Source organism: Papio anubis, chromosome 18 (assembly GCF_008728515.1).
Source record: "Papio anubis isolate 15944 chromosome 18, Panubis1.0, whole genome shotgun sequence".
Lineage (NCBI taxonomy): Eukaryota > Metazoa > Chordata > Mammalia > Primates > Cercopithecidae > Papio > Papio anubis.
Window position 1 is genome coordinate 2,693,144 of NC_044993.1, and position 27,646 is coordinate 2,720,789.

Genomic DNA, 27,646 nt, shown 5'->3' on the forward strand with positions numbered 1-27,646 from the left:
TTGCTCTGTGGCTAGAACGCAGCACCCTGAAGTATCACCCATCAGGGTTAGAGGTGCTCGTGATGGTTTGGGCAAATACAAATATTAATCCAGAGTATCGGCCGGGCGCGGTGGCTCAAGCCTGTAATCCCAGCACTTTGGGAGGCCGAGACGGGCGGATCACAAGGTCAGGAGATCGAGACCATCCTGGCTAACCCGGTGAAACCCCGTCTCTACTAAAAAATACAAAAAACTAGCCGGGCGAGGTGGCGGGCGCCTGTAGTCCCAGCTACTCGGGAGGCTGAGGCAGGAGAATGGCGTGAACCCGGGAGGCGGAGCTTGCAGTGAGCTGAGATCCGGCCACTGCACTCCAGCCTGGGCGACAGAGCGAGACTCCGTCTCAAAAAAAAAAAAAAAAAAAAAAAAAAAAATCCAGAGTATCAGAGTCTGCATGAAAATACTGAAAAGTGAGGGTATACTCAACCGTTTGCAAGAAATACAAATGGGAACTGGCAATAACTTAAGATAATTAGAGAGGCAGAGAGCACTGGGTTTTACTAAAATATTAAGACATTAATATTTTATGCGTCCTGTCTCCATGTCGGCAACTGCGCAAAGTACACGCGTTCAAGCGAAAGTGGGAAGGCTAATGGCCAGCCAGAGCTTCGGCGCTTGCACGCTCAGGCCACCGGGTGACGGCTGCTTCCAATTCCGCGGCCTTTAAACCCCAGGTTGTTTTTTAAAAAACAAAACAAACAAACAAAAACACTATTTCTCTAAAAGTCACGATTCGAGCCCCACCTGAGGACGCAACGATCCGGCGCCAACTCCTTTATCTATAAAGGAGTGACTTTACCAGAAGCGCCTATGCAAGACGCAGGGCCCCGCGCGGGCTGCTCCCACCTCTTTCTCTCCTTGCAGGGTACCGAGACCCTGGCTGGTGCGGCCGGCGGCCCCTCCGGCCCCTCCGTCGGAAATGGTGAGCGGCTCCAGGGGCCGGGGTCTGCAGAACCTACCCCAGCGGGAATAGCAGCCCTACACAGCCGCGCTCTGACCCGCTGACCCCGCGTCTCTGCGCGAGGGACCAATCAGCCGCCAGCTAAGTTCACATACCCAGAAGGCCATTTTGGATTGGCTGGGCGCGGGCCAATCAGCGGGACTGGCGGGCGCGCGGGGACTGTTGGGCTCCTCAGAGGGTTTGATGTTGAGGTTTGGGTTGGTCTCGGGCTGGCTTCGGGCTGAGGCAGGAGGGAAAGGCGGGAGCCGGGGCGTCAGGGCCTGCGGACGATGTGTGTGTGAAAGGGCGCGTCAGCCATAAGAAGCCATACGCGTGTGAGCCGGTCCCCACTGCCCCCGCGGCGTTGTCACCATCATCATGAGGCCACTGGAGCAGCCTCGGGCGCTGCTGACGGGGATCCGGGCGCGGGGTGCGTCGGGCTCTGCAGGTTGGCACTCACACCCGGCGCGCAGGATGGCAGGCAAGTGCGTCCTGAATCCTGCCCGCGGGCACCCGACACCGCGTCTGTGAGTTCCCGGCCCGGCATTGCTGCATTACCTGTACGTAGGCAGAACTCTTGACCGCGACCCACAGGAACCTCACATTGGCATAAGCACAAAAACGCAACCGATGGTTCCACATAACTGAAAATATCAGAAGTAGGCCTTCAGGCATGGATGTATCCAGGTACGCACTGACCATGGTCCTGGAAGGTTTCTCTCCATTTTTCAGCTTCCTTCCCTTTTACTGGCTTCCTTGCGGAGGCAAGATGATCACCAGGACCTCCTGAGGTTTACATGTTATCAGATTATCAACCTCAACAGAAAGGAGTTTCTTTTTCCCCCAGCCTTCTAGGCTGGGCAATGGTGAGTTGGGCCCACCTGAACTACCTGAGATGGGTGTGGGCCCCCTCCCCTACCAGGAATATAGCAGTGCTGTCTTTACCAGAAGGGGCCTTGGATGCTGTGGAGGGCAATGCCCCTATCCTCTGTTTTCAAGCATTAGCTGGGAGAGTTGATGCTTGAATCTATTACTCTAACAAAAAACAGCACTAATAATAACGGTTATTGTGACAATGAAACCTGAAAACACTTGTATCACTCTTACGGTTTCCACAGTACAAAGCACTTTGACCCACCACTGTCAGGGAAGCAGGGCTTTGCACCCACTGGAGACGCTTTATCAGTCAACATTCAAGCAGTTTGTTGTGGGGTGGAACAGGGAAGAGTAACACAGACTGTGTAACCCCAAATGCTTTGTCATCCCAGAGACAAAGCGCCTGGGTTTTTATAGTAGAAGGAGGTTCGTTAATGGACAGTTTGACGATATTTTCCTTCAGTATTTCAGTAAGCTGGGGGTGTCTGACAAACCATCCTAGGTGATGTGATTGGCAGCTCCATGTCTAGGAAGGTTCTCACCAGGTTGGAATGCTCCCATCTTTTCTGATGGTCCAAGCACAAGTTTAGCTGGAGTCAGCTTGAAGTTGGTTGGCTTGGGAATGCGAGATTCCACGACAACCAGCCCCCAGGATCCCCTAGACATGAACGTGTGAGCAAGCACACACCTGCTTCTGATGTCACCCTCTCACTCTTCTTGGGCTCAGAGGATCCTCCCCTGTCCCCGCCACCCCTGGGCTTTATTGTTAAGAGTCAGTTCTGAGAAGGCAGGCCCAGGCCTGTGCCCTAGCATCCCTGCCCCCTAGTTTACACAAACCCTAAGCTTTTCTGTTCTTCTTTTCTAGGAATAGCCCATTTCAAACCTACAAGAAAGAAGTGTGCCTCCCAGGTCATTCGGTAAGGAAAGCAAATCCTCAGCCACTTGGCCCTGACCCCAACATGCCCCTGTGGGGTGAGGAGAGCAGAGAATGTGGGTCCAGAAGCTGCATCCCATGAGAGAATGCGCCAAACACAAAAGTGTGGTTGCAGGAGCTATCCCTGGGCCTCCAGAACACCTGCCAGGCTGTCACAACACCTCAGAGTTCAGGAGGCCACCTAATGTACCTGCTCTGGGCATCAGCTTCTCCGTCTGCCCCTGGAGGTGATGGCAGCCCCTCTCCTTCCTGCCTGAGGGTGTTGCGAAGGTCACACGGGATGGATGTGGAAGCTCTTGCAGACCAGAGTGAGACAGATGGCCATAAAGGCAGTACTCATGTGCCCATAAGCTCTAAAGCTGCTTGTACATCCCCATTTTCAGAGGGGACCATGAGACTTGCTCATTGTAGCGTGGCAGTAAATGGCCGAGAATCCCAGTGCACCTGGTTTGCAAGCTCTGGCAAATCCCCCTCCAAATGACCTTGGAGGCCTCAGGGCAAGCCATGGTAGCCTGCCTCTTTCCAAGCTGCAGTAGGAGCCAGGGACCCTGCCCCTGGACACCATCTTCCTGAGCACGGATCTACTGTGCCTGAGAGCCTCCTGTATCCCTGCAAATGCAGCATCAAACTCAGTTCTGTTGTTTCTGGATCTTACTCAGATGCACCCTGGCCCCTGGGCCGTCTGCTGTGAGTGCCAGACCAGATTCGGGGGCCGCCTACCTGTGCCCAGGGTGGAAGCAGCACTGCCTTACTGGGTCCCTCTGTCCCTGAGACCCCGAAAGCAGGTAGGTAACTTGAACCAGGAGGTCTTCACCTAGGGTCCAGGGTGAATGTCAGGGGACCAGTCACCCCTCAGAATTAGAAGTATTATATGAATGGATATTTTAACATTTCAAGAAGACAGTTTGAGATTATTTATTTATTTTCATGTCAGATGGGTAATGTGCTGACATCGTAGCAAGGCCTGAGGGAGGCACACCTCACACATGTGCATGAGTGCCCAGTTATCATACTTATGAACTGTAAAAGGATCTGTGATTTTTAAACAGTTTTTTCTAAAAACTAGACTTTTAGAGGTTTGATTGGCATATGATAAACTGCACGTGTGGAAAATGTACCATGTGGTAAGTCTTGCCATAGGTATTCCCCCCTGAACCCACCACCACCATCAAGATAATGAGCATATACACAACCCTTAACCATGTCCGTGGGCTCCTTTTAACTTTACCCAACATTCTGTACCCTGACATCCCCAGGCAAACACTGACCTGCTTTCTGTCACTGTAGATTAATTTGCATTTCTGAGAATTTTATATAAATGAGGTCATAGACTGTATACTCTTTCGTCTGGCTTCTTTCACTTAGCATAATTATTTTGAGATTCTTCTACGTAATCATGGGCATCAATAGTCATTCTTTTTATTATTGAGTAATGCTGCATTATATGAATAGACCACGGTTTATTCATTCACCCAGAAGGACATTTGGGTTGTTTCTGCTTCTGATGTGTTACACACAAAGCTGCTATGAACATTTGTGTACAAGGCTTTGTACGCACATATGCCTTCATTCTTCTTGGGTAAATACCAAGGAGTGGAATTCCTGAATCATATGGTAGGTGTATATTTAACTTTAAAAAAGAAGTCTGTTGACTGTTTTCCACCATTTTACATTTCTGCCAGCAGTATCTAAAGTTCCAATTCCTCCACATTGTCACCAACACTTGGTTTGGCTGATCTTTTTAATTTGAGCCGTCTTAATAGGTGTCTATCTCATTATAGTTTTCATTTGTATACCCATCATAATTGGTGATGTCAAGGATCTCTTCATGTGCTTTTGATATCTGATGTCTTACTCGATGAAGCATCTGTTTAATTGTTTTGCCCCTTTATAAGAATTGCTTTTTTAAATTACTGAGTTTTGATAGTTCTTTATATATTCTAGATGCAAATTATTGATCTGAGATTCAATTTTTAAATATCTTTCCATGTCTTTGGCCTGTCTTTTTTTTTTTTTTTCTGAGACTGGGTCTCACTCTGTTGCCCAGAATGGAGTGCACAATCTTGGCTCACTACAAACTTGAACTCCCCAGCTCAAGCAATCCTCCCGCCTCAGCCCTTCAAGTAACTGAGACCACAGGTGTGCACCACCATACAAGGCTAATTTTGTTTATTTTTTATGGAGATGAGGTCTCACTTTGTTGCCCTGGGTGGTCTCAAACTCCTGGGCTCAAGTGATCCACCTGTGTCGGCCTCCCAGCGTGCTGGGATCAGGGTGCGAGCCACCACGCCTGACCTGGCTTGTCTTTTTATTCTCTTATCAGTATCTTTCAGAGAGAGAAGTTTTACCTTTTGGTGAAGTTCAGTTTATCAATTCCATGTTTTCTGGATCTTGCCTAGGTGTGCCTATCCCCAGCACAGCAGTGGATCATGCTTCAGGTGTCGTAGCTAACAGATCTTTGCTGAGCCAGAGGTCAGAAAAGGTTTTTTCTTATGTTTTCTTTTAGAAGTTTTATAATTTTATGTTTATTTCTGTGATCCATTTTGAGTTAATTTTTGTATATAGTGTGAGGTATGGATTGAATTTTTTTTTTTGGAGATACAGTCTTGCTGTTTCGCCCAGGCTGAAGTGCAGGGGCATGATCTTGGTCATTCTTTTTATTACTGAGTAATGCTGCATTATATGAATAGATCACAGTCTATTCACTCACCCAGAAGGACATTTGGGTTGTTTCTACTTCTACCTCCACCTCCCAGATTCAAGCGATTCTTCTGCCTCAGCCTCCCAAGTAGCTGGGACTACAAGCACGCACCACCATGCCTGGCTAATTTTTTGTATTTTTAGTAGAGACAGGGTTTCACCATGTTGGCCAGGCTGATCTTGAACTCCTGATCTCAGGTGATCCACCCACCTCAGCAAAGTGCTGGGATTACAGGCATGAGCCACCGTGCCCAGCCTTGAATTGGGTTTGTTTGCATATGACAGTCTAATTTTTCTAGCACCATCTATTGTAAGGGCTGTATTTTCTCTACTGACCCACCTTTATACCTTTGTCAAAGATTAGTTGTTGCTGTAGTTTAGATGTTTGTCCCCTCAAACCTGATGATAAAATTTGATCACCAGTGTTGGAGCTAGGGATCCCCAGTGTTGGAGGTATTCGGGTCACGGGGGGCAGGTCCCTCCTGCGTGGATTGGTGCTGTCCTTATGGTAGTGACTCAGTTCTCTCTCTACTAGTTGCCAAGAGAGCTTGTTGTTAAAAAGAGCCTGGCATCTCCTCCCTTCTTTCTGGCTTCCTCTCTCATATGTGATCTCAACATATGTGGGCTCCCCTTCACCTTCCACCATGAGAGGAAGCAGACTCCCAATCTCGAACTTTCCAGCCATCAGAATCGTGAACCAGATAAACCTCTTTTCTTTTCTTTTTCTTTTTGAGACGGAGTCTTGCTCTGTCGTCTACACTGGAGTGCAGTGGCATGATCGATTTCAGCTCACTGCAACCTCCGCCTCCCAGGTTCAAGTGATTCCCCTGCCTCCTACCTCAGACCCCTGAGTAGTTGGGATTACAGGCGCTCGCCACCATGCCCGGCTAATTTTTATATTTTTAGTAGAGATGGGGTTTCGCCATGCTGGCCAGGCTAGTCTCAAACTTCTGACTTCAAGTGATCCACCTGCCTTGGCCTCCCAAAGTGCTGGGATTACAGGCATGAGCCACCACCACACCTGGCCAAGCCTCTTTTCTTAATAAAATACACTGCCTCAGGTATTCCTTTATAGCCACACAAGTGGACTAAGACAGTTGTTCATATATGTATGAATTTATTTCTGAACCCTCTTCTGATCTAATTGTCTATCTTTATGCTAATACTACACTGTCTTGATTATTGTGTCTTGACTTTATAATGTCTGGAAATCAAGTAGGGCTCATTTTCAAGCTTTGTTTTTCAGAGTTGGCTATATATATATATTTTTTGCATTTCCTTGTGAATTTTACAATCAGTTTGTCAATTTCTGCAAAAGCACCCTACTGGGATTTTGATTGGTACTGTATGGGCTTTGTAGATCAGTTTGAAGAGAATTGTCTTGTGAAAAATATTGAGTCTTTTGACCCATAAACATGATACATTTCTACATGTATTTAGGTTTTCTTTAATATTTCCCAGAAATATTTTGCAACTTTTATTATATAGGCTTTATACATTTTTTTGTCAGATTTACCCGTAAGTATTTCATAATTTTGATGACATTGTTTTTGAATTTCAATGTATGACTTTGCATTGCTGGTATTTAGAAGTACAACTGATGTTTGTCTGTTGTTCTTGTATTCTACAATATTGCTAAGCCTATTTATTCTAGTAGCTCTTTTTGTGGATTCCATCAGATATTCTACACAGATGATTGTGTCATCTGCAAGTAGAGATGGCTTTCTTTCTCCCTTTTCGATTTGGAGACTTTTATTTTTCTTGCTTAATACACTGGCTAGACCTTTCACTACAATGTTGAATGGAGCAGTGAGGAGACATTCTTATCCTGCTTATGAGGGATGGCATTCCGTTTTTGTTTTTCTTTTCTTTTCTTTTTTTTTTTTTTTGAGATGGAGTCTCACTCTACCGCCCAGGCTGGAGTGCAGTGGCATGATTTTGGCTCACTACAACCTCCGTCTCCCAGGTTCAAGTGATTATCTTGCCTTAGTCTCCCAGGTAGCTGGGATTACAGATGCCTGCCACCACTCCTGGCTAATTTTTGTATTTTTAGTAGAGATGGGGTTTCACCATATTGACCAGTCTGGTCTCGAACTTCTGACCTTAAGTGATCCACCTGCCTTGGCCTCCCAAAATGCTGGGATTACTGGCATGAGCCACTGCTCCCGGCCTTCCCCCATGTCTGATAGCCCCTACCACTACGTGCAGGGCTGTAACTCCTCCTCCTGCTGTAACCTCCTTCTCATTCTGTTGCCCAAACCATATGCCTGGTCGAACCCGCAGCTGAGAGGTGGGACCACCCTGTCCTTCCGCTGGAGAGGCTGCAGGGTCACAGTGCCAAGGGTGGGCTGTAGGGAGGGTGAGGAACTGAGGCAAGAGTGTCATTTGCTATAATTCACATACATACGATTGCGTGCACATTCTTTTTTGAAAAATGCACATGGTAGTGTACTGAACTCACAGTGCTGCATTTTCTTCACTTTACATCCTGTCTCAGAGTTTATTCCATGTCAGTCCAGACAGCTCTGTTCCATTCTTCCCAAGGCTGTCTGTACCCTATTGCCCGATGTCTGTCATTTATTGTCTCTTACTGAAAGACATTCAGACTGTCCAGTCACTCCTGATAATGGTGCAGCGAATATTTCTGTGCAGAGTAACTTTGCAGATGTGAAAGCATCCTCATAGGAAACATTCCTGCAAGTGGAATTGCCGCATCAAAGGCTGTCTGTTTTAGAACCTGATAGACTTTGTTAAGATGCCAGCAGAGCCCTCTTCATAGCTGAGAGCACCGAGGCACAGGGATGCTAAGTGTCGTGCCCAAGGGCCCCAGCTGGAGACCACCAGGCCAGGACAGAGCCAGGTCTTCCAATACCAACCTGCGTGCTCTGCCAGGGCACAGGTGCAGATGAGGGGTAGAGAATCCAGGTGAGCCACGGAGGTCCCGTGTCTCCCAACAGTGGGCATGTTGTAGACGGTAGACCACAGTCCCTTATCTGGAGTGGTTGGGTGTGCTTGTGGGTGGGAACAGCTCTCCAGGGCCTGCCCTGATGCTAAGACCGAGCCAGGAGTCTTCTGGGGAATGGCTCCATCAGGGAGTCGCTGGGGGCAGGCGTGGCTCCATCCCCTTCTGAATATTCTCCTCCCATCCTCTCTGTTAGAGTCAAAAGATGGTTCAGTTTTATGTCCCCCAAACCACCAAGATGTGCCCCTGCCTATGCCATCGCTTTGGGGGCCGCCTCCCGATGCCTAGGGACCAGGCAGTGATGCCCTACTGGGTGCCCCAGGTTCTGAGGTCTCAGCAGCAGGTAAGGAGGAGGCGCACACTGCAGTGAGGACTGAAGAGTGAGGTGGGGGCCGGGAAAAGGGGAGATGGGAGGAAGACGGGGAAGAGGGGTACCTGGGCTCTGCTCCCACAGAGGCCTCTGTGGTGTCCAGAGAAGATCCCCTGGCAGTTGTGGCCATGGGCCTGGGAGCACAGAGGGCAGGTGTGGCTCAGGGAGGCCAGCTCCATTTCCCAGTTGGCACTGGAAGGGCAGGGCCGCGCTGCTTTCTGCAGAGGGCTGATTGTTCTGGCCCTCACTGCTGCTGCTGCTGCTGCTTTCCTCCCTCTCTTCCTCCCACTCTGCATTCTCCTCGACCTCTCTCACCTCCCTGCCTCCTCCTTCTCACACCACCTCCCTTCCCTGGCCGGGCCCCTCCTCTGACTCTCTCTTCTGGCCCTGGCTGCATAGAGGGAGGTGAGAAGGAGGGTGCCCCGGATGGACCACCACCAGATGGCCTGTCCTCTCTGCTCTTGCTGGCTGCCTCCACAGCGCTAGTTCTGGGCAGCGGCAGCAGGCCTCTTCCTAGCCCCCTGGGCCTCTCACTCCCCTGCTTTCCCCGTGTCCTGGGTGGTAGACAAGAGCTTCCTTCCTTCCCCCTGGCTTCCAGTTGCTGGTTTTCCATCATTGGGTGGCAGGCTGTCCTCAGAGAAAAGAGCCTGCAGGCCTCATAAGGAGGAGCCCAGGGCTTTTATCTTGAGGCAGCCAGCACCCCTCCTGGAGGTTTGGAGTCCCAATCACCAGGCTCTCCCCCCTTGGAGGGTCACCAGGCTGACTGCTTGCCTCCATTCTTGTCTTTTAGATGGTCAGGAGGCAGGAGAGTTTGAAAGGCATCCAAGGTAACTCCAGTGTGCGTGTGTCTCATGTCATCCCCCTCCCCAGAAAGGCGGGGTTCGTGAGCATCATGGTGGATGGCGGGGGAACCTCTCATCCCCAGACACCTGCCCACAGTGTAACAGTGACATGCATGTGGCTTCCCTCCCCTGCTCAACAGCCATCCCTGGTCACCCACTACGTTCCCCCAGTGAGCCCAGAGAAACCTCTGCTCTATAGCAGACCCTACCCATCTGCCAGCAGCGGCTCTCCGGATGAAGCCAACTCCCAGCCTGGGCTTAGATGAGACCTAAAGTGGTTTTATTAAGCTCTAATCTTCTATAATTTATGACATAGTATGTGTGTGTATATATATTTATGACATAGTACATATTCCTATATATATCCTATTATATACTCATACATTCATATATTCATGGCACATTGTATATTCAAAACACAAAACTTACGTATCTATTCATTACATAATATGCTCATGCATTCATACATTTGTGACCTGGTGTATATACATTCACATGTTCATGATAGTCATAGTATATACTCACATTCATGTATTCACAATACAATATGTATTCATATGAGGGGCCTTGAAAAAGTTTATGGGAAATGCATATAATATACCAGGTGCTGTGGCTCACTCCTGTAATCCCAGCACTTTGGGAGGCTGAGGAGACTAGATTGCCTGAGCTCAGGAGTTTGAGACCAGCCTGGGCAACATAGTGAAACCTTGTCTCTACTAAAATACAAAAAGTTAGCTGGGCGTGGTGGCACATGTCTGTAGTCCCAGCTACTTGGGAGGCTGAGGCATGAGAATTGCTTGAACCCGGGAGGCAGAGGTTGCAGTGAGCTGAGATCATACCATTGCACTCCAGCCTGGGCAACAGAGTAAGACTCTGTCTCCAAAAAAAAAAGAAAAAAGAAAAAGAAAATGCATATAATAAAAAAAGCGATGAAACAATGTATGGATTTCAATTTTTTTTTTTTTTGCACCAAACTAAACTCATATTAACTTATTATAACATATCTGAACAGGGTCTAGTTTGAGGTGCTAAGAAGGAGAAGACATCAGTTTAAAAAGAGTCGCTATCAGAGTGACATGAATTCTGCTAAAATCGAAGCCAGAACAAACATCATCTTTATGGTGAAGTTTGGGTGGAACAATGGTAAAGTCATTGATACTTTATGACAAGTTTATGGTGACAATGCACCACAGAACAGCAGTTTCCAGATGGGTGACTCATTTAAGAAGGGATGAGGCGATGTCGAAGGTACAGCCTGCAGCGTCAGCCCATCCACATCAGTTTGTGAGAAAAAACATTCATCTTGTTCATGCCCCAAATAAAGAGGACTGATGATTACCAGCAGAAACACTAGCCAACATCACAGACATCTCAACTGGCTCAGCTTACACAATTCTGACTGCAGAATCAAGGTTGAGCAAACCTTCCACTCAGAGGGCACCAAACCCATTGTGTTCAGATCAGCTGCAGACAAGAACAGAGCTTTCAGTGGAAATTTTAAAGAAGTGGGATCAAGATCCTAAAACATTTCTTTGAAGAATTGTAACAAGAGATGAAACATGGCTTTGCCAGTACCATCCTGAAGACAAAGCACAACCAAAGCAATGGCTGTCGAGGGCTGAACGTGGTCCCATCATGGTAAGAGTGGATGGGACAAGAGCAAAGGTTATGGCAACAGTTTTTTGGGATGCTGAAGGCATTTTGCTGGTTGACTTTCTGGAGGACCAAAGAATGATAACATCTGCTTATTGATTGATTGATTGATTGACTGAGATGTAGTCTCGCTCTGTCGCCCAGGCTGGAGTGCAGTGGCACAATCTGTGCTCACCACAACTTCTGCCCCCTAGGTTCAAGTGATTCTCCTTCCTCAGCCTCCCGAGTAGCTGGGATTACAGGTGTGCGCCACCACCCCTGGCTAATTTTTGTATTTTTAGTAGAGATGGGGTTTCACCATGTTGATCAGGCTGGTCTCAAACTCCTGACCTCATGGTCCTCCCGCCTTGGCCTCCTAAAGTGCTGGGATTGCAGGCATGAACCACTGTGTCTGGCCAACATCTGCTTATTATGGGAGTGTTTTGAGGAAGTTAGCCAAAGCTCTAGCAGAAAAACACTCTGGAAAGCTCCACAAGAGTCCCTCTCTACCACAGCAAGGCTCCCGCTCATTCCTCTTGTCAAACAAGGGCAACTTTGTGAGAGTTTTGATGGGAAATTATTAGGCATCCACCTTATAGCCAAATTACAGTCCTGATTCGGCTCTTTCTGTCTTCTTTGTTTTCTAATCTTAAAACATCTTTAAAGGGCACCCATTTTCTTCAGTTAATAATGTAATAAAAGACTGCATTGATGTATTTAAATTCCCAGGACCCTCAGCTCTTTCAAGATGGATTAAACGGTTGGTGTCATCACTGACAAAAGTGTCTTGACCTTGTGGAGCTTATGTTGAGAAACAAACTTGATATTTTTTATTTTTTTTATTTTTATTTTGTTTTGGGATGGAGTATCATTCTGTCATCCAGGCTGGAGTGCGATGGCATGATCTTGGCTCACTGCAACCTCCGTCTCCTGGGTTCGAGCGATTCTCCTGCCTCAGCCTCCTGAATAGGTGGGACTATAGGAGCGTACCACCACACCCAGCTGATTTTTGTATTTTTATTAGAGATGGGGTTTCACCATCTGCCAAGCTGGTCTTGAACTCCTGACGTCAGGTGATCCACCTGCCTTAGCCTTCCAAAGTGCTGGGATGACAGGCGTGAGCCACTGTGCCTGGCCTATTTTTATTTTTTAATTCCATCTTCTACATACTTTTTGCAGTCCCCTTATGTATTCGTAGTTAAGTATATTTACGTATTTGTGTGTGTGTGACCTGGTATGTAGATTGATCTGTCTGTGACCTGGCACATACGTGTATTTCTGCTCTCATGACATAGTATATGGGGAGATCAGGACCTCCACCCCCACCATTACTTTCTTTGTCTCTAAAAAGAGTGGGCTGGACTTGATCTTGAAGGTGTTTCCCGGTGCGAAGGGCTGCCGTGTCTGTGTTTTCTGGGCCGGCATCACGTCCTTCCCTTGGTGCGCCAACTCTTTGCAGTGGGTTTGCTTTGATGGAATGTATGAATGAGTAAATCTATGAATGGGGTTGGGGTCCCTGGAAAAGGTGAGTGATCTGAGTGGAACCCCCAGAGGCAGGAGTCGGGGAATGCTTGGGAAACAAATAATCACCAAACAACTGCTCACCTCTTACGGCTCTTCGAACCGTATAATCACACATTTTTGGGTTTATTTTTATTAAATATTTTTGGCTTTGAAAACTTTGCATCTTTAAGAAAAGCTAAAAGCTTAGTTGACATGCATCATCTGGTATCTGATACTTAAAATAAAAACAGCATTAATTTTTACTCCAATCATTGCTTTGCAGTTTAAGTGACTTATGTAAGTAACGTTTCAAGCCTCAAACCCATTCACGCCAGAAGATTTCCCAGCAGAGTTAAGAGAGCAGGGCTCGTTGCTGCCAAGAGAATTATGATCGTTCTCCCCTTTGGCCTCCAGTAGGGAGTGATTTAAAACTGTGAGACATTTTCTTTGGCCTCAAATCTGACTGATTTCCATTTTAACAAGAAAGTTCACATTTCTGATCTTACATTTTTTCTTGTAAAGACAGATGCTTTTCTCCTCTATGTTTTTGTGCCGTAATTTTTCAAAAGGAAAGTATATTTATGATATTTATGTTAACATAATTAGTATATATTTTATATTAGTAGCATATTAACAGTGTAATAAAAAATAAAAACAAACTCTGGTATCTGGAGGATCACGTGCTGACCAGACCCCGTGTGGAAAGTGCTGAAGAGCATCAGGGAAATGGAAATGCCAGAATTCCATCTGTGCTTGTGGCTTTCCTTAGATTTTTATCATGGAAAATTTCAAATACTCCCCGAAGTGGAGATTGGCTTAAATCCGCATCACTCAGCTCCAGTCATTGTCCAGTGTGGCTCCTCTGATCTTCACCACCCACTCCCGCTCCAAAAAAGATGATTTGGAAGCAAATCCTAGTTAGATGTTGTACACGTTCCATATGCGGTTCTAAAAGAGAAAGCCTCTTGAAAAACAGCCCCAAGGCCGGAGTTACCCAGGAAATCATAAACCCGCAAGATGGCCTTTATCTCGCTAGCTCCGGATCAGTGTCCCCACCCCGGGGCTGTGGCTGGGCCCTGGAAGTCCCCGTTTCCCAGAGGCTCTGGGGCTGGTGTTGCAGCCTCCTTGTGGCTCACAGAGTCCTGGGGAACACGCCCTGTCCTCATCCCACCTTTTCTGTGCCTAGCACCCCCGCTGGATGCATGCTCCTGGCACAACTGCTGGCGGATCTGCGGTGACGAGCGCCTGCTGCCCAAGTGCCAGCAGCTCCAGGCCCCCGACCGGGACGAGCTACCGGCTCGCCCAGTGTGTCTGCTGCGCCTTGCCCTCCTGACCCTCCTCCAGGCCATCCCGAGGGTCATTGTGGCCATTCGGTGAGCAGGTGGGGAATGGGGGACAGTGGGTGGCCCTGGCATGGTGATGTCCACCTGAGGGACGCTTGGTGACCGAGGGAGAGTTGGGGGCAGGGGTTAACTTGACAGGCAGCTGAGGCGGGGCGCTGTGAGTGTGTCCTGTGGCGCTCTGCATGGCACAGGCTCTGCCCCGCCTCACCTAGAGATGCCAGGGCAGTCTGGGGGCGGCGGGGGCCTCGTGGGGGCGGCGGGGGCCTCGTGGGGCACTTCCACCCCTTCTCTGTTCCCAAGTTCTAAAATGGCCCTGCTCCCAGCAGGACACGGGTCCCAGTTTCCACACATTTCCGTTGTTATGTTGGGGTCGTTTCCATACATTTCCATTGTTATGTTGGGGTCGATGGCGCATCTTAACAGCCACTCGCCCTCCAGCCTCTGAGCTCTGAGCACCCCTCCGGTATAGGGACCTCCTGCCTGTACCCCCAGCTCGAACCCTAGCCGCCAGGCTCCATACTAGAAAGCCCCTTTCCCTGGTCTCTAGTCCCTACCCTCACCTAGGCTTCGAGTTTTGCCCCTGGCACTCTTGCTGCTCACAGCCATGGCTTTCTGCTGGGATCCCTCCTCCAGGAAGCCTCCAGGGCCACTCCCCAGGCCGCAGCAGGACTTCATGGAACAGTTGCTTCTTCCTCCCCATTTACTCTCGGCCTAGGCAGTGGCTCCTCTGCAAAGCCTCCCCTCCCCTCCTCCTCCCCATCATTGCCCATTGCAGCTCCTTCCTGCCTGGAGGCCTGCGTCACCCTACGTGGACGAGGAGACCTGTGAACAAACGTGCACACACCATCGAATTTACATGCATTTACTTGTTTGCTCCTTGTCTCCTCCACGCAATTGGAAGAGGAAGATTCAAAATGTGCAGTGTCTGCAGATAGCTGCCAGGTGTCCTGCCCTATTTTCTAGTTGTTCACAGCAGGAGCTTAGCCCGGTCTTGGTCACTCTGCCACGGCTGGGAGTGGGAGCCCCTCCCCTGTTTTTTGGGTTATCCATTCTCATAGAGTTGGACATTACCTCCCGCTCCCTGGGCAGTCACAGTCGAGGCTGTGATGTGCATCAGGTAATGTGCATCAGGTTTGGGTCCCTTGTGGGCCTGGGGGCCAGCCTCTCCAGGCCATGGATGGGGAAGGGGGCTGGGAGCGGGTACAGTGAGCTCTGCGTGGTCTCCGAGCATGAGCAGTACCTGGGCAACAGTGAGAGCTTTCCTTTGTCATTTTTCTTGCGGATTTATCTTTCTTTTTGTGTTTGGCAACTTGATGATCACATTTTGTTTGACTCCTTTGTACCCACACTGGGAGGAGCAAAGAAGAACACGTGGCCTTCAAGGATGGGCGAGGCCGGGTGCTGTGGCCCACACCCGCATCCCAGCCTTAAAGGATGGGCAAGGTGTGGTGGCCTACACCTGGATCCCAGCACTTTGGGAGGCTAAGGTGGGAGGATCACTTGAGCCCAGGAGTTCAAGACCAGCTTGGGCAACATAGCAAGACCCCATCTCCATACAAAATTTAAAAATTAGCTGACTGTGGTGCTGTGGTCCCAGCTACTTGGGAGGATGAGGTGGAAAGATTGCTTGAGCCCAGGAGTTTGCAGTTGCAGTGAGCTGATTGTGTCAGTACACTCCAGCCTGGGCAACAGAGCAAGATCTTATCTCTAAAAGAAATTTAAGAAACAATTTTAAAGGATCAATGTTAAGTAGATGGTCAGGGAACCCAAAAAGGAATTGCTGAACCCTGGCCTCAAGCTCAAATTACCTGTAAGATGGAAGGAATGGAAGGAAGGAGGGAGGAAGAAAAAGAGAAAGATGCCTGGGCTTCATCTAGAGATTTGGGGTAACTGTTCTGGGGAGGGCCTGGGCATGCTTTTGTTGTGAAGTTCCCCAGAAGTGCAGTCCAGGTGGAGACCCACCTGCATGTCGGTGCAGCTTCCTGTTTTTCCAGCCCCCGAATCCTGGCACTTGGAGGCCCCCATCTTTTCCCATCCTCATCAACAGCTTGTCTAGAAAGTCCCAGGAAGCCACTCACCCTGTGGTGTTGGTGGTCCGTACGCTTCCATAGCAGGTGTCTGCTTCTGAGCCAAGCTGCCAGGGCAGCGGAGCAGGCACCAACCAGCATCCCAGGGGAGGGCACAGCTTGTCCGGCTGGGATGTGTGGGTGCCCTGTGAGGTGCCGCAAGCCACACACCCAGCTTATCTCAGGGGAAGCCTCGGCTGGCGGTCTGCTGGCCTGGAGAGATGTGCTGCAGCAGCCGGGGGTGGAAGGAGAGAGTGGACTTAGGATCTCTCGGCAGGGAGCCCCCAAGAGCAGGGCGAGACCTGCCTTCATTTCACCTGTTCCCTTTACAGTTCTGCAAAGCCAGCATTATCATCCCTTTTCAGAAGAAGTGGGCACTCAGAGGTGGAATGCCTTGCCCTGGTCCCACAGCTGGAAAGTGATGTGGCCAGGACTGCATCCCACCCCTCGTCCCCGCACCCCTTTCCTGCCTGGGATTCCTCCAGCCCTGTGCACCGTGGGGTGCCTTTGCCTTCCACTCCTGGAGGTTCCCCAAGGGCATGCTGAGGGCAGCTGGTCTCAGCCTGGGGCCGGGTCCTAGTAACTGTCTCTCGCTTTGCTTTCCAGCCAGTTTTTTGGGATTTGAAGTTGGAATCTTCAGCTACTGTCAAGAATATCCACAAAAATGTGTCACAATCAAGATCTTTAACGAGAGTCCTCCAATCAGGAGGCGTCTGTGACAGCCACTGTTTTCTCATAGAACAGAATCCACACCCAGGATTCAACCCAAATTATTTCTCATCAGGTGATTCTTGGTTGTAGCGACGTTCATATGAATGTGGGTGAGATTCTGTTATGAATGTGGTCAATAAATGTTATTCGTGAAACTCTAAACTGGCCACCTCTTAAATGATATCCTCTGATTTCCCTTCATTAAGGGGGGACTTGTCCCCATCTCCGTGTCCCTGGGGGAGGGCAGCCATTTCCGAGTGTCTCTTCAGGGACAGCAGATCCACTGGACAAGGGTCCGAAAATGGTATCAGCACCTGTGTCAGGTGGGTCTCACTTTAAGTAGCAGAACATTGTATATGTGAATTGAATTTTAAAATCTGAGATCTCTTTTACGTGTCGTAAAATTCACTCTTAGAGTATACAATTCAGTGGTTTTTAATATATTTACAGTGTTGTGCAACCATCACCGTTCATTCTAGAACATTCACCGCAAAAAGTCCCATACCATTAAGCAGTCACTCCTTCCCGTCTCCCCCAACCTCTGGTGACTTCTGATCTACTTTCTGTCTCTGAATTTGCCTGTTCTGGGACATTTCATCTCAATGCTGTCATCCGATGAGTGGTCTTTTATGACTGCCTTCTTTCACTTGGCATTAAGCTTCATCCATGTTGAGGCGTATGTCAGTATGTCATTTCTTTTGATGGTTGAATTTTGGGTTGTTTCTGCTTTTCGGTGATTCTACTTTGTGAATAATATGGTTTGAACATTTACGTGCAAGTGTTAGTGTGGACAGAGGTTTGCATTTCTCTGGGGTGTACGCCTGGGAGCAGAACTGCTGGATCATATGTTACTCCATTTTTCATGTTTTGAGGAACTGAGCGGAACTGCCGGATCATATGTTACTCCGTGTTTCATGTTTTGAGGAACTGAGCGGAACTGCTGGATCATATGTTACTCCGTGTTTCATGTTTTGAGGAACTGCCCAGCTCTTGTCCACAGCAGCTGCGCCATTTTCTATGCCCACCAGCAGTGCACCAGGGTTCCCATTTCCCTGCATCCTCACGACACTTGTTTCATCTGTGACTTTGCTGATAGCCATCCCAGCAGGTATGGAGTGGTGTCTCATTGTGGTTTCCATTTGCATTTTCCTAATAACTAATGATGTTGAACGTCTTTCCATGTGCTTGTTGGACATTTGTATAACTTCTTTGGAGAAGCGTCTATTCAAATACTTTGTCTATATATAGATACATAGATACACACACACATACACACACACACACACACATATATATATATATATATATATAGATGTGCCCCTACACACATATATGTAGTTTTTAGACAGGGTCTCACTCTGTCACCCAGGCTGGAGTGCAGTGGTGCAGTCATAACTCACCAAAGCCTTGGCCTCCTGGGCTCAAGGAATCCTCCTGCTTCAGCCTCTCATGTGGTTGGGAACACAGGCACATACCACCATACCCGGCTATTAATAGTTTTTTTTTTATTTTTGTGGAGACGGGGTCTCGCTTTATTGCCTAGACTGGTCTTGAACTCCTGGGCTCAAACGATCTTCCTGCCTCTGCCTCCCACAGTGCTAGGATTACAGGCATGAGTCACCATGCCTGGCCTTTTGTCTACATTTTAATTGTCTGTCCATCTTTTTATTATTGAGTTGTAAGTATTCTGTGTATATTCTGGATACTAGACCCATTTTCTTGATGATGTCCTTTGAAGTAGATGTGGGTTTTAAATTTTTGTGAAACACAGTTTATTTTTTCCTAGGTTGCATGGACTTTAGGTTGTATGCTTATAGCTAAGAAACCATTGCTGGATTCAAGATCACAGGGACTTGCACTTGTGTTTTCTTTTTTTTTCTATTTTTTTTGAGACAGAGTCTTGCTCTGTTGCCCAGGCTGGAGTGCAGTGGTGTGATCTTGGTTCACTGCAGCCTCCACCTCTCGGGTTCAGACGATTCTCCTGCCTCAGCCTCCCAAGTAGCTGGGATTACAGGTGCCTGCCGCCATGCCTGGCTAATTTTTGTATTTTTAGTAGAGACAGAGTTTCTCCATGTTGGCCAGGCTGGTCTCGAACTCCTGACCTCAAGTGATCTGCCCGCCTTAGCCTTCCAAAGTGCTGGGATTACAGGTGTGAGCCACTGCACCTGGCCCTGTGTTTTCTTCTAAGAGTGTTATCGTTGTAGCTCTTACATTTAGGTTTTTAAAATCTATTTTGAGTTTAGTTTCTGTATATGGTATGAGGTAGATGTCCAGCTTCATTCTTTTGCTTGTGGATATCTAGTTGTCCTGCATGACACCATGAAATGATAAAAGTATAGAAATGGAGAGCAGATCAGTGGTTTCTGGGAGCTCAGGAAGGGTCTGGGTCTGGTGGGAAGGAAGGGCCTGTGGTTATAGAGGGGCAGCATGAGGCCTTCTTGTGGCTGGAAACACATCAGTGGCAGTATTCTGGTTGCAGTATTGTACTGTGGTTTTGCCATGTGTTACCAGTTGGGGCAAACTGAATAAAGGATAACGTGCGGTTTCTCTGTATTATCTCTCTCTCTTTTTTTTTTCAGACCGGGTCTCACCCTGTTGCCCAGGCTGGAGTGCAGTGGCACGATCTTGCCTCACTGCAACCTCCGTTCCTTGGGCTCAAGCAATCCTCCTGCCTTAGCCTCCTGAGTAACTGGGATTACAGGCTTCCACCACCATGCCTGGCTAATATTAATATTTAGTTTCACCATGTTGGCCTGGCTGGTCTCAAACTCCTGACCTCAAGTGATCTGCCTGCCTCTGCCTCCCAAAATGCTGGGATTACAGTTGTGAGCCACCACTCCTGGCCTGTCTGTATTATTTGTTATATGTGTATGTGAGTCTATAATTATCTCAAAATGAGAAGTTTAATTATAGAAGCAACACAATTCACTGTGAAAGACTTTAAGGATACAGAAAGGTACAAAGAAGAAAATAGAAACCACTCAGTTCCTCCCCGTGAGCAGATCTCTGTTATTACTGCCTGGGCAGGAAGGAAAGGACACATTCCTCCGGGGGTGACCAAAGGGAGGACGTAAAGGTGACAGACAGGCTTGGACAGTAGTTCGCACCTGTAATCCCAGCTACTCAGGAGCTGGGGAAGATTACTTGAGGCTGGGAGTTCGAGACCAGACTGGGCAACATAGTGAGAGTCTGTTTCTACAAAAAATATAAAAATTAGGCAGGCATAGTGGTGCATGCCTGTAGTCCCAACTACTTGGGAGGCTGAGGCAGGAAGATCTCTTGAGCCCAGGACTTTAAGGCTACAATGAGCTGTGATCACACCGCTGTACTCCTGCCTGGGCAACACAGCAAGACCCTGTGTCTCTAAAAAAAAGTGTCAAACAGGAACCAGACTCTGGGATGCTCGAACTGGGGGGTCCACTTTAGAGACAAGGAAGAAAGATGTGGGGGTCTGAGATACACAGAACAAAGAGGGCTACAGTGAGTGGGCCAGGGCCTCGGGGTATCTTGGGCACATCCGTATCCCTGCAGTGGCCACCATGGAGGGCCCCTTGTCTTCCCTGGGGGAATGGAAGCTGTGTTCTCCTGGGGCACATCTTCAGTGGCCCTAGGGCAACATTAAACATCATTTATTCAATCAGCAGATATTTATTGGATGCCTGGCACCAGGGAGACAGCATAAGAAGACATATGCTGCCCCCAGGATGCCACTGGCCTGCGGGGGTATTGTAATTGAGGCGAGGGTCGTTGTTGTCATGACTGAGGCACACATGAACACAAGGAGGGCCCAGGAGCCCTGTCAGTGACCCTGCTAACCATTCCCACATTGCCACAAGGACCAGCAACCTCTGTCTGGGGTGTTCTTGCTGCGGGAGCCACTGCAGGGACAGGCTGGATGTACAGGAGGTGATGCCCCAGGAGCAGCCCTTGGTCGATGATGGGTGGGAGGTGTGGGTCAGCACTTCTGTCCCCTCGCCCTTCGACGGGGATGACTCTGGGCTGTGTTCCCAGCAGGACTGAGCCCCTACCACCCACAGGGGCCACCTTCTTGCCAACGTCCTTCATCCCAGCTCTCCTTCCTTGCCTCACCTCCCTACTCACTCACAGGGCTTCCTGCATCACCTCCCCCAAAAAACACTTGCACTCAATCCTTGCCTCAGGCTCTGCTTTTGGGGTGAAATCAAGATAAGACAAGGTGAGCAGACCCCATCTCACCAGTCAGGGAGGAAGCGCCATTGGAGCAGAGATCTGAAGACAATTCCAGGTAACCTGGCAATGAGAGGTGATGCCAGAGTGCCCGGGCACAGGCACAGCGCGGGGGGGACAGTCTGGAGGTGACAGGTGGGCGCATTCCGTCCACATAAGCCATTTAGGGTGGCTGGGTCGTGGCATGGGCAGCCAAGAGCACTGGAGGATGAAGCGGATGGCAGAGAGCCGGGGAGGCTGCCAGGGCATCACAATTGTGTGGCTAAAGCCTGCACCACAGCCAGGTTGAGGGCATATTCGAGAAGGCTGTGAAGTCCTGGGCCCCCTGGCCCTGTCAGTGGCCGGGGAGGACAGGTCAAGGCAGTGGCCACAGCAGCCTGTGCCCACAGGCTGCATTTTGGAGAAACCACTCCAGCTGAAGTGTGTTGGATGGAATAGAGTGGCGAGAGTGGACACAGGAAGCCAGCTTGGAGGCTGCAACAGGAAACCTGGTGGGGGACAACGGTGTCTGGACCTCGGTGGTGGTAGCAGTGGCTGTGTTCCAGGTGCATAGGGGTATTTGGCTCTGTTGTCTACAGCTGTGAGGATGTGCTCTTGGGGAGTGGTACCTGAGGCTGCACCACATGTCCTGATTAACCCAGGGACAATGTCGCTGCAGCCCACACGGGACCATGGCTTCTATAGACGGACCCCAGGCAGCCCTCTGCCTGCAGGCATCGTCTTGAAACTTGGCGTTAGGAGCCACAAGAGGGCACTGTTGAGAGACTTTCGCACAGAAGCCCCAGAAGGCCAGGGCTGGAGGGGGCTTCAGTTGCCCGGGTCAGCCCTTGGTTTGTGGGAGAGGGAGCTGTGACTTCCTGGACCTGGTGAGGCCCAGGGAGGTGAAATGTGGGGTAAAGCTGTTTAAAGGGTTTTGGAGAAGATGCTCCTGTTGTCTGTACCCCAGACTCAAGTCAGGAGCCCAGAGAAACACTCTGTCCCTCCCTCCCCATCTCCCCTCCACCCAGCCACACAGCCCTCCCTTCCTCCTCCCCTGCTCCCTTCCTTTATCCTCCCCTCTGCCTCTCTTCCCCTCACTCTGCCCCAGGCCATTAACTGGGTAATGACCACACAGCCCGGCCCTGCCCAGTGGAACTTTCTGCGATGGTGGAAAAGGTGGTCTGTACCGTCTGGTTCAGGGGCCATGAACCACATGTGGTCGGAATCCCACTGGCCCAGCCAGGCTGCCATGGCAGGTGGAAGCACTGCAATCTGTCCAGCCCAGCCCAACCCAGGTCTTGGTGGCTTCTCGGGCTGCTCCTGGCAGTGCCTGGCCCCATCTTCTGAGAGCGCTCTGGTGACCTATGTGCCAAGACTTGGGGCCTGGGAGGGTCCGTGGGGACACTGGTCCAATCGCCTCATTCACAGATGGGGACACTGAGGCCCAGAGAGGGCCATGCCCTGTCCCAAGCCACACAGAAGCTGGTGGCACATGCGAGACTTGGCCTTGGCTCTCCTGCAGCCCATCCAGGTCACCTTTCCTTCGGCGGCCTCCCAGTTCCAGGTGGTGCCTCTCCATTTGTCCGCTCTGGGGAGACCCTTTCTAAGCCTCCCCGTCAGAGGAACTGCAAATGGGTTGTGCTGCCTGGACACTGTAGCAAAGACCCCTGAGGTCACCCAGGCCCTTGAGGAAGCACCTCTGTGATCACTTAGTGATGTTTGGTGCAGGCTGGGCTGAGGCTCAGTGGTGTGAGTATCATGGGGCTTTTGCGGCTGTCCCAGGGACTCTTGCTGTGCTTGACACACAGTAGGTGCTTCGTCAGTACTTGTTGATTTTGGATACCTGCTGTTTTCTCTGGTGGGCATTGCACTGGGGGGTCTGGGAGCCCTGGGAGCCCACCGGGGCACTTGGAAGCTTCCTGTTTTCACTTTCGTCATTTCCAAGAGAGAGAGTGCTGTTTGAGACCCTGTTTTTTTTTTTTTTTTTTTTTTTTGAGACAGAGTCTCGCTCTGTAGCCCAGGCTGGAGTGCAGTGGCGCGATCTCAGCTCACTGCAAGCTCCGCCTGCCGGGTTCACGCCATTTTCCTGCCTCAGCCTCCCGAGTAGCTGGGACTACAGGCACCTGACACCATGCCTGGCTAATTTTTTGTATTTTTAGTAGAGACGGGGTTTTACCGTGTTAGCCAGGATGGTCTCGATCTCCTGACCTCGTGATCCGCCTGCCATGGCCTGCCTCGGCCATGACAGGCGTGAGCCACTGCACCCGGCCGAGGCCCCGTTTTTATGTGAAAACAACAAACCTTCAGGCCAACCCATGGGCAGTGGAAGGGGCGGCATTCTGGAGGAGGCCAGCCTGGCATTCCAGATGTGGGGGATGTTGTCTCAGCACCAGTCAGGCAAGTGTGTCCTTCCCAGCACACTGGCAGGGTGTGAGATTCCAGGAATCACAGGACACCAGCTCCCGGGTCCCAGGTGGGGAGCAGGAGGTGGCGGAGAGCAGGTGTCCGTGTGCGTCTTCGTCCACTCTACCCTGGCTGCTGGGGTTCGTCTCTCATATTGCCGACAGCATGGGCTTTGGGCAGTGGGAGATCCTGGGTGCTGGGGTGCTTATAGCGCCAGGCAGAGTCCTCTAGGAGGTGATTGTGAAGCACAACTCCTCACCCAGGTGAGCTTCAGGAGCCTCAGCCTCCTCCCTGCACCCCCAGCTGACCTCTGCTCTCTGTCTGAGCAAGGCCCCCCACCCACTGCCCTTTATCCTACCTTCTCTCCTTCCTCCCAGAAACCGTTCTGCCTATAAAAACAGGTATATGGATCTGAAATTTTTAAAAGGGGCAACGATAAAAAAAAGAATCTAACCACCATGCATTTTCCCTCTTCTCTGCTCTGTGTTTCCTGTAAACTTGTAGTTGACCTAAAAGTTTGATAGACTGGCTTGTCATATTTTCTGTAAGGCAGCTTCCTGGGCCGGGCTCTGTGCCCGCCATACATGTGTCAGCAGGCTTGCGACGCTGTTGGCCTCACTCTTGAAATGCAGAGACTGACCAGGAGGCCCCGGCAAGTCAACCTGGGCCCAGCAGACCTTGCCCATGTCTGGCATCCCTTGGTGATCACGAACTGGATACACTGTTTCACTGGGAGCTACAGAATAGGACTGAAAAGCTTTTAGAGCCGGGCACAGTGGCTCATACGTATAATCCCAGCTCTTAGGGAGGTAGAGATGGGAGGATCGCTTGAGCCCAGGAGTTTAAGAACTGCCTGGGCAATATACCAAGACCCTGTTCTCCACAAAATGGGGTGTAAACTCTTGTGGTGTAATGAATATTCAGCAGGCTCCTCCGCTTAGATAAGGGAGTGTGTGTAAATTCCTGTGGTATAATGAACCTTCAGTAGGCTCCTCCCCCTCGATAAGGGAGTGTGTGTGTAAACACCTGTGGTGTACTGAACCTTCATCAGGCTCCTCTGCTTTGCTGTCTCTCTGTTTCAGACATGAACTGTGAGTTGAATAGTCTGGTTCACATCCTGATTCCACAGCTTACTGTGTGTTGGATCTCCATGCCTCAGTTTCCTCATCTTTAGAATGAGGATGATAATAGCTCCTACCTCATAAGATTGCTGTGATGATTTAATGAATTAATAATTATCAAGCACTTTTAACAGTGTCTGGCAGGCAAGTGCTCAGGAAGTGTTTGATAAATAAATGACTAAATCGTTGGTATTTACCATTGAGGTGCATTGTTTGCTCTGTGTGTTCACGAATGGTTCTGGACTCTGAGCATTGCGGTCCATGTTGCACGCGGCCCAGGGGATGGTGAAGGGCAGCGTTCTGGACAGCCCTGTCATTGGACTGCTAATCTGACTCTCTTGTTTTGGTTTACACATTTTACGAGGTGCCTACTATGTGCTAGGGGACGCCTCAGCACCTTGTGGGCTGCTGACAACCAGTGTGAGGCCTCTTAATTGGCTTCTAACATAACTGCACTCTTCCTGAGCTGTTTAATGGCCTTGGATAACGAGCTCTCCCCATCTCAGTATTTGTTTAATGCTGTATTCATGGTCATGAATAGTGGCACCATTACTTTCAGGAGAACTGTAATGATGTATGCGTTTGGCGAAGTTTCCAGCTCCTGACCCCTAGGTGCTAGATCTGTTTGAGGCCATGTGAAATGTTTTGCGTCACTTGCAAGAAAGAAAAAAGAGGTGCTGTTTTTCCTCAGAAAAGGAAGAGGCATTTTACAGCCAAACCTTGTTAAACTGTGGAATATTTATCAAAGACTATAGAAAACGAACATGGACATTTCCAGTACTTCTCCTAAAGGAAGGAGTTGGACTTCTTACAACCAGAACAATGATTCTGTTCCTCCATTTGCTAATCTGTTCATCAGTACCCTCGTCCACTCATCCATCCATCCATCCATCCATCCATCCATCCACTCAACCATTCACCCAGCCAGCCAGCCAGTCACCATCCATTCATCTTCCTATCGCTCATCCATCCACCCACCCATCCACTCAACAATTCATCCACCATCCTTTCATTTACCCCTCCATTTACTCACCTACTCACCCACCCATCTACCCACTCATCCATTCATCCATTCACTCGCCCATACTCTCATTCACCCACCCACTCATCTGTTCATCCATTTATCCATCCATCTATCCATCCATCCATCCATCCACCCACCCATCCACCCACCCATCCACATACTCACCCATCCACCCAACCACTCATTCATCTATTATCTGTCTATCCATACACCTACCGATTGACTCATCCACCCATCGATGTAAAGTCAAAACATGGTTAGACCCAGCCATCGTAAGCCAGGGCTGCCCGTGTGTTTTTTTCTTTTGTGCATCTTGTGTCCCGTGTGTCTCCTTGCACTGGAGTGTCAGCTTCCAGAGACTGGGTACCACAGATGATTTGCTCATCCTGAATGGGACATAGGTGGGGACAGGATGGGGGAGGGGGCAGGTAGGGCTGTGTGGGGGAGGGGTGGGGGCAGGGGAGTGGAGGAGAGGAGGAGCTTAGTTGGAGGGGCGTCTGAGACACTGAGGGATGACACTGGCTCGCTGGTTGGATGAAGAGTAACACTGAGCTGCCCAGGCTGAGACGCAGTCTAGGGTCCAACAGCCCTGGGGACAATTGGTGAACGTAGCCCTCTGGGCAAGGCCAGCGACTTCAACTTTCTGGATGTTCATTTTTCACCTGCTAAGTGAGGTAGTGCTGGTGACATGCTCAGCCAGTGCCAGGCACAGAGTGAGCTGCAGGTATTGAATGCATCCTCCATAGTAAGGTCATACTCTGAAGTAGGTACCACTGGCATCCCCATTTTCCAGATGAGGAAACGGGGGCACACAGCTTGGACTTCGGCTCTGCTGCCTCTCACAGCGTAGATGTGAAATGTGCAGGGCCTGGGGCAGCCGGAGCCCTGGACTGCCCTTTGCTACCCAAGTCACTGTGACTTCCTTCCAGATCCCTGGGGTCCCTTAGGGTCCTGGTTCCAAGGGCTTGCTTGGAAGGAAGCCAAGAGGCTGTAATTTTCTACCTCCGGAAACAGTGAAAAGATGAAAAATGAAAAGATTATCATGTCATCATTTCTTTTCTATGGAAATAGTTACTTTCCTTCCCACCCACCCCACCTTCAACCACTCTAAATACGTTTCTTGGGATTTCCAAACATCTCTTTTACTTTTGTCCTCCCAGGTGAGAGAGAAGCTGATTATGACCAGGTCTGGCACAGAAAGCCCCTGTTTGTGCAATCCTGCATTCTTCCTTTTTAAATAAAATTTAAGACCATCTGAAACGACTTGCCATCTTGACCTCCCGGCTCTGGTTCTCGCTTGCGTTTCTGAAATGCATGAGTCCAGCCTGCTAATGTGCTGAAATGACTGTGCTCACCTTAGGGAAGTGTTAATGCCTTGAGCATTTTCCCACCAGTTGTCTTGCAGCTGGTGAGAAACATACACAACAACCTCGGCCATGAACTATGAGGTCACAGCCTTCCCATCCTTTTCAGGAGCTGCTGTCTCAGCTCTTGATTCTAATGGATGGCAGCTACACTTGAAGATGCACCAGAGGAAGATGTAGATGCTCCCATCTGTGTTACCAGATGGGATGGTGTCTTTGGGAACTGATCTCAGACATGTCGTGGTGGCCAGCCTCCAGGATAGCCCCCAGATGCTGCCATCCCTCTTTATAGAGAAGGCTATAGAAGCCCCCAGAGCCATCAGGAATTGGAGCTGATGCCTAAAGCCGGCAGCGACCAGAGCAGGGCGTTCAACCTTGCAGGGTTGTTAGGGCAAGAGGATGGGGACAGGGGGTGGGTGCAGCACACCCTCCTCCCTATACCACCTCACTTTGTCTCCCACTGCCCCTCCCAGCATCAGCAGCCCAGGCCACTGTGTGTGCCAAGTCTCCTGTATACCTTTCTCCTTTTGCTGAGGAAATGCTATTATGAAGACAAAATGAGAATCAGTTACTTAGGGGCCAGGTGCAGTGGCTCATGCCTGCAATCCCAGCACTTTGGAAGGCCAAGGAGGGC

The 27,646-nt window shown here is 49.7% G+C and overlaps 1 protein-coding gene and 1 non-coding gene across 7 annotated transcripts; one reads left to right on the forward strand and one right to left on the reverse strand.

Moving 5' to 3' along the window:
• The first annotated feature begins 486 nt into the window (after positions 1 to 486).
• On the forward strand, positions 487 to 27,646 carry C18H16orf95 (chromosome 18 C16orf95 homolog). Of its 6 annotated transcripts, none has more exons than XR_001898370.3 (9): positions 487 to 1,663; positions 2,718 to 2,769; positions 3,446 to 3,571; positions 8,645 to 8,791; positions 9,609 to 9,645; positions 13,982 to 14,168; positions 16,811 to 16,988; positions 17,122 to 17,238; positions 26,809 to 27,646. XR_001898370.3 is itself a non-coding variant. In XM_017953647.2 (7 exons), exons 1-7 carry the CDS (start codon positions 1,650 to 1,652, stop codon positions 16,827 to 16,829), a joined length of 582 nt encoding a protein of 193 aa, XP_017809136.2. In that variant the 5' UTR covers positions 487 to 1,649; the 3' UTR covers positions 16,830 to 17,077. The 6 variants fall into 6 exon arrangements, 3 of the variants coding, with proteins under 3 accessions (XP_017809136.2, XP_017809138.1, XP_009195270.3); XR_001898367.2 differs by lacking the exon at positions 26,809 to 27,646 and adding an exon at positions 17,788 to 18,213; XR_002519351.2 differs by lacking the exon at positions 26,809 to 27,646 and having other exon boundaries at positions 17,122 to 18,213.
• LOC116271382 lies at positions 3,715 to 3,818 on the reverse strand. The gene has a single exon (XR_004179940.1). It is a non-coding gene; the product is annotated as a small nucleolar RNA U13 (small nucleolar RNA).

Bases quoted from the DNA above. Each gene is read 5' to 3' on its own strand.
- C18H16orf95 (XM_017953647.2), top strand. The intron at 8,792-9,608 runs GTAAGGAGGAGG...CTTGTCTTTTAG, and splicing joins TTCTGAGGTCTCAGCAGCAG to ATGGTCAGGAGGCAGGAGAG. The intron at 9,646-13,981 runs GTAACTCCAGTG...TTCTGTGCCTAG, and splicing joins GAGTTTGAAAGGCATCCAAG to CACCCCCGCTGGATGCATGC.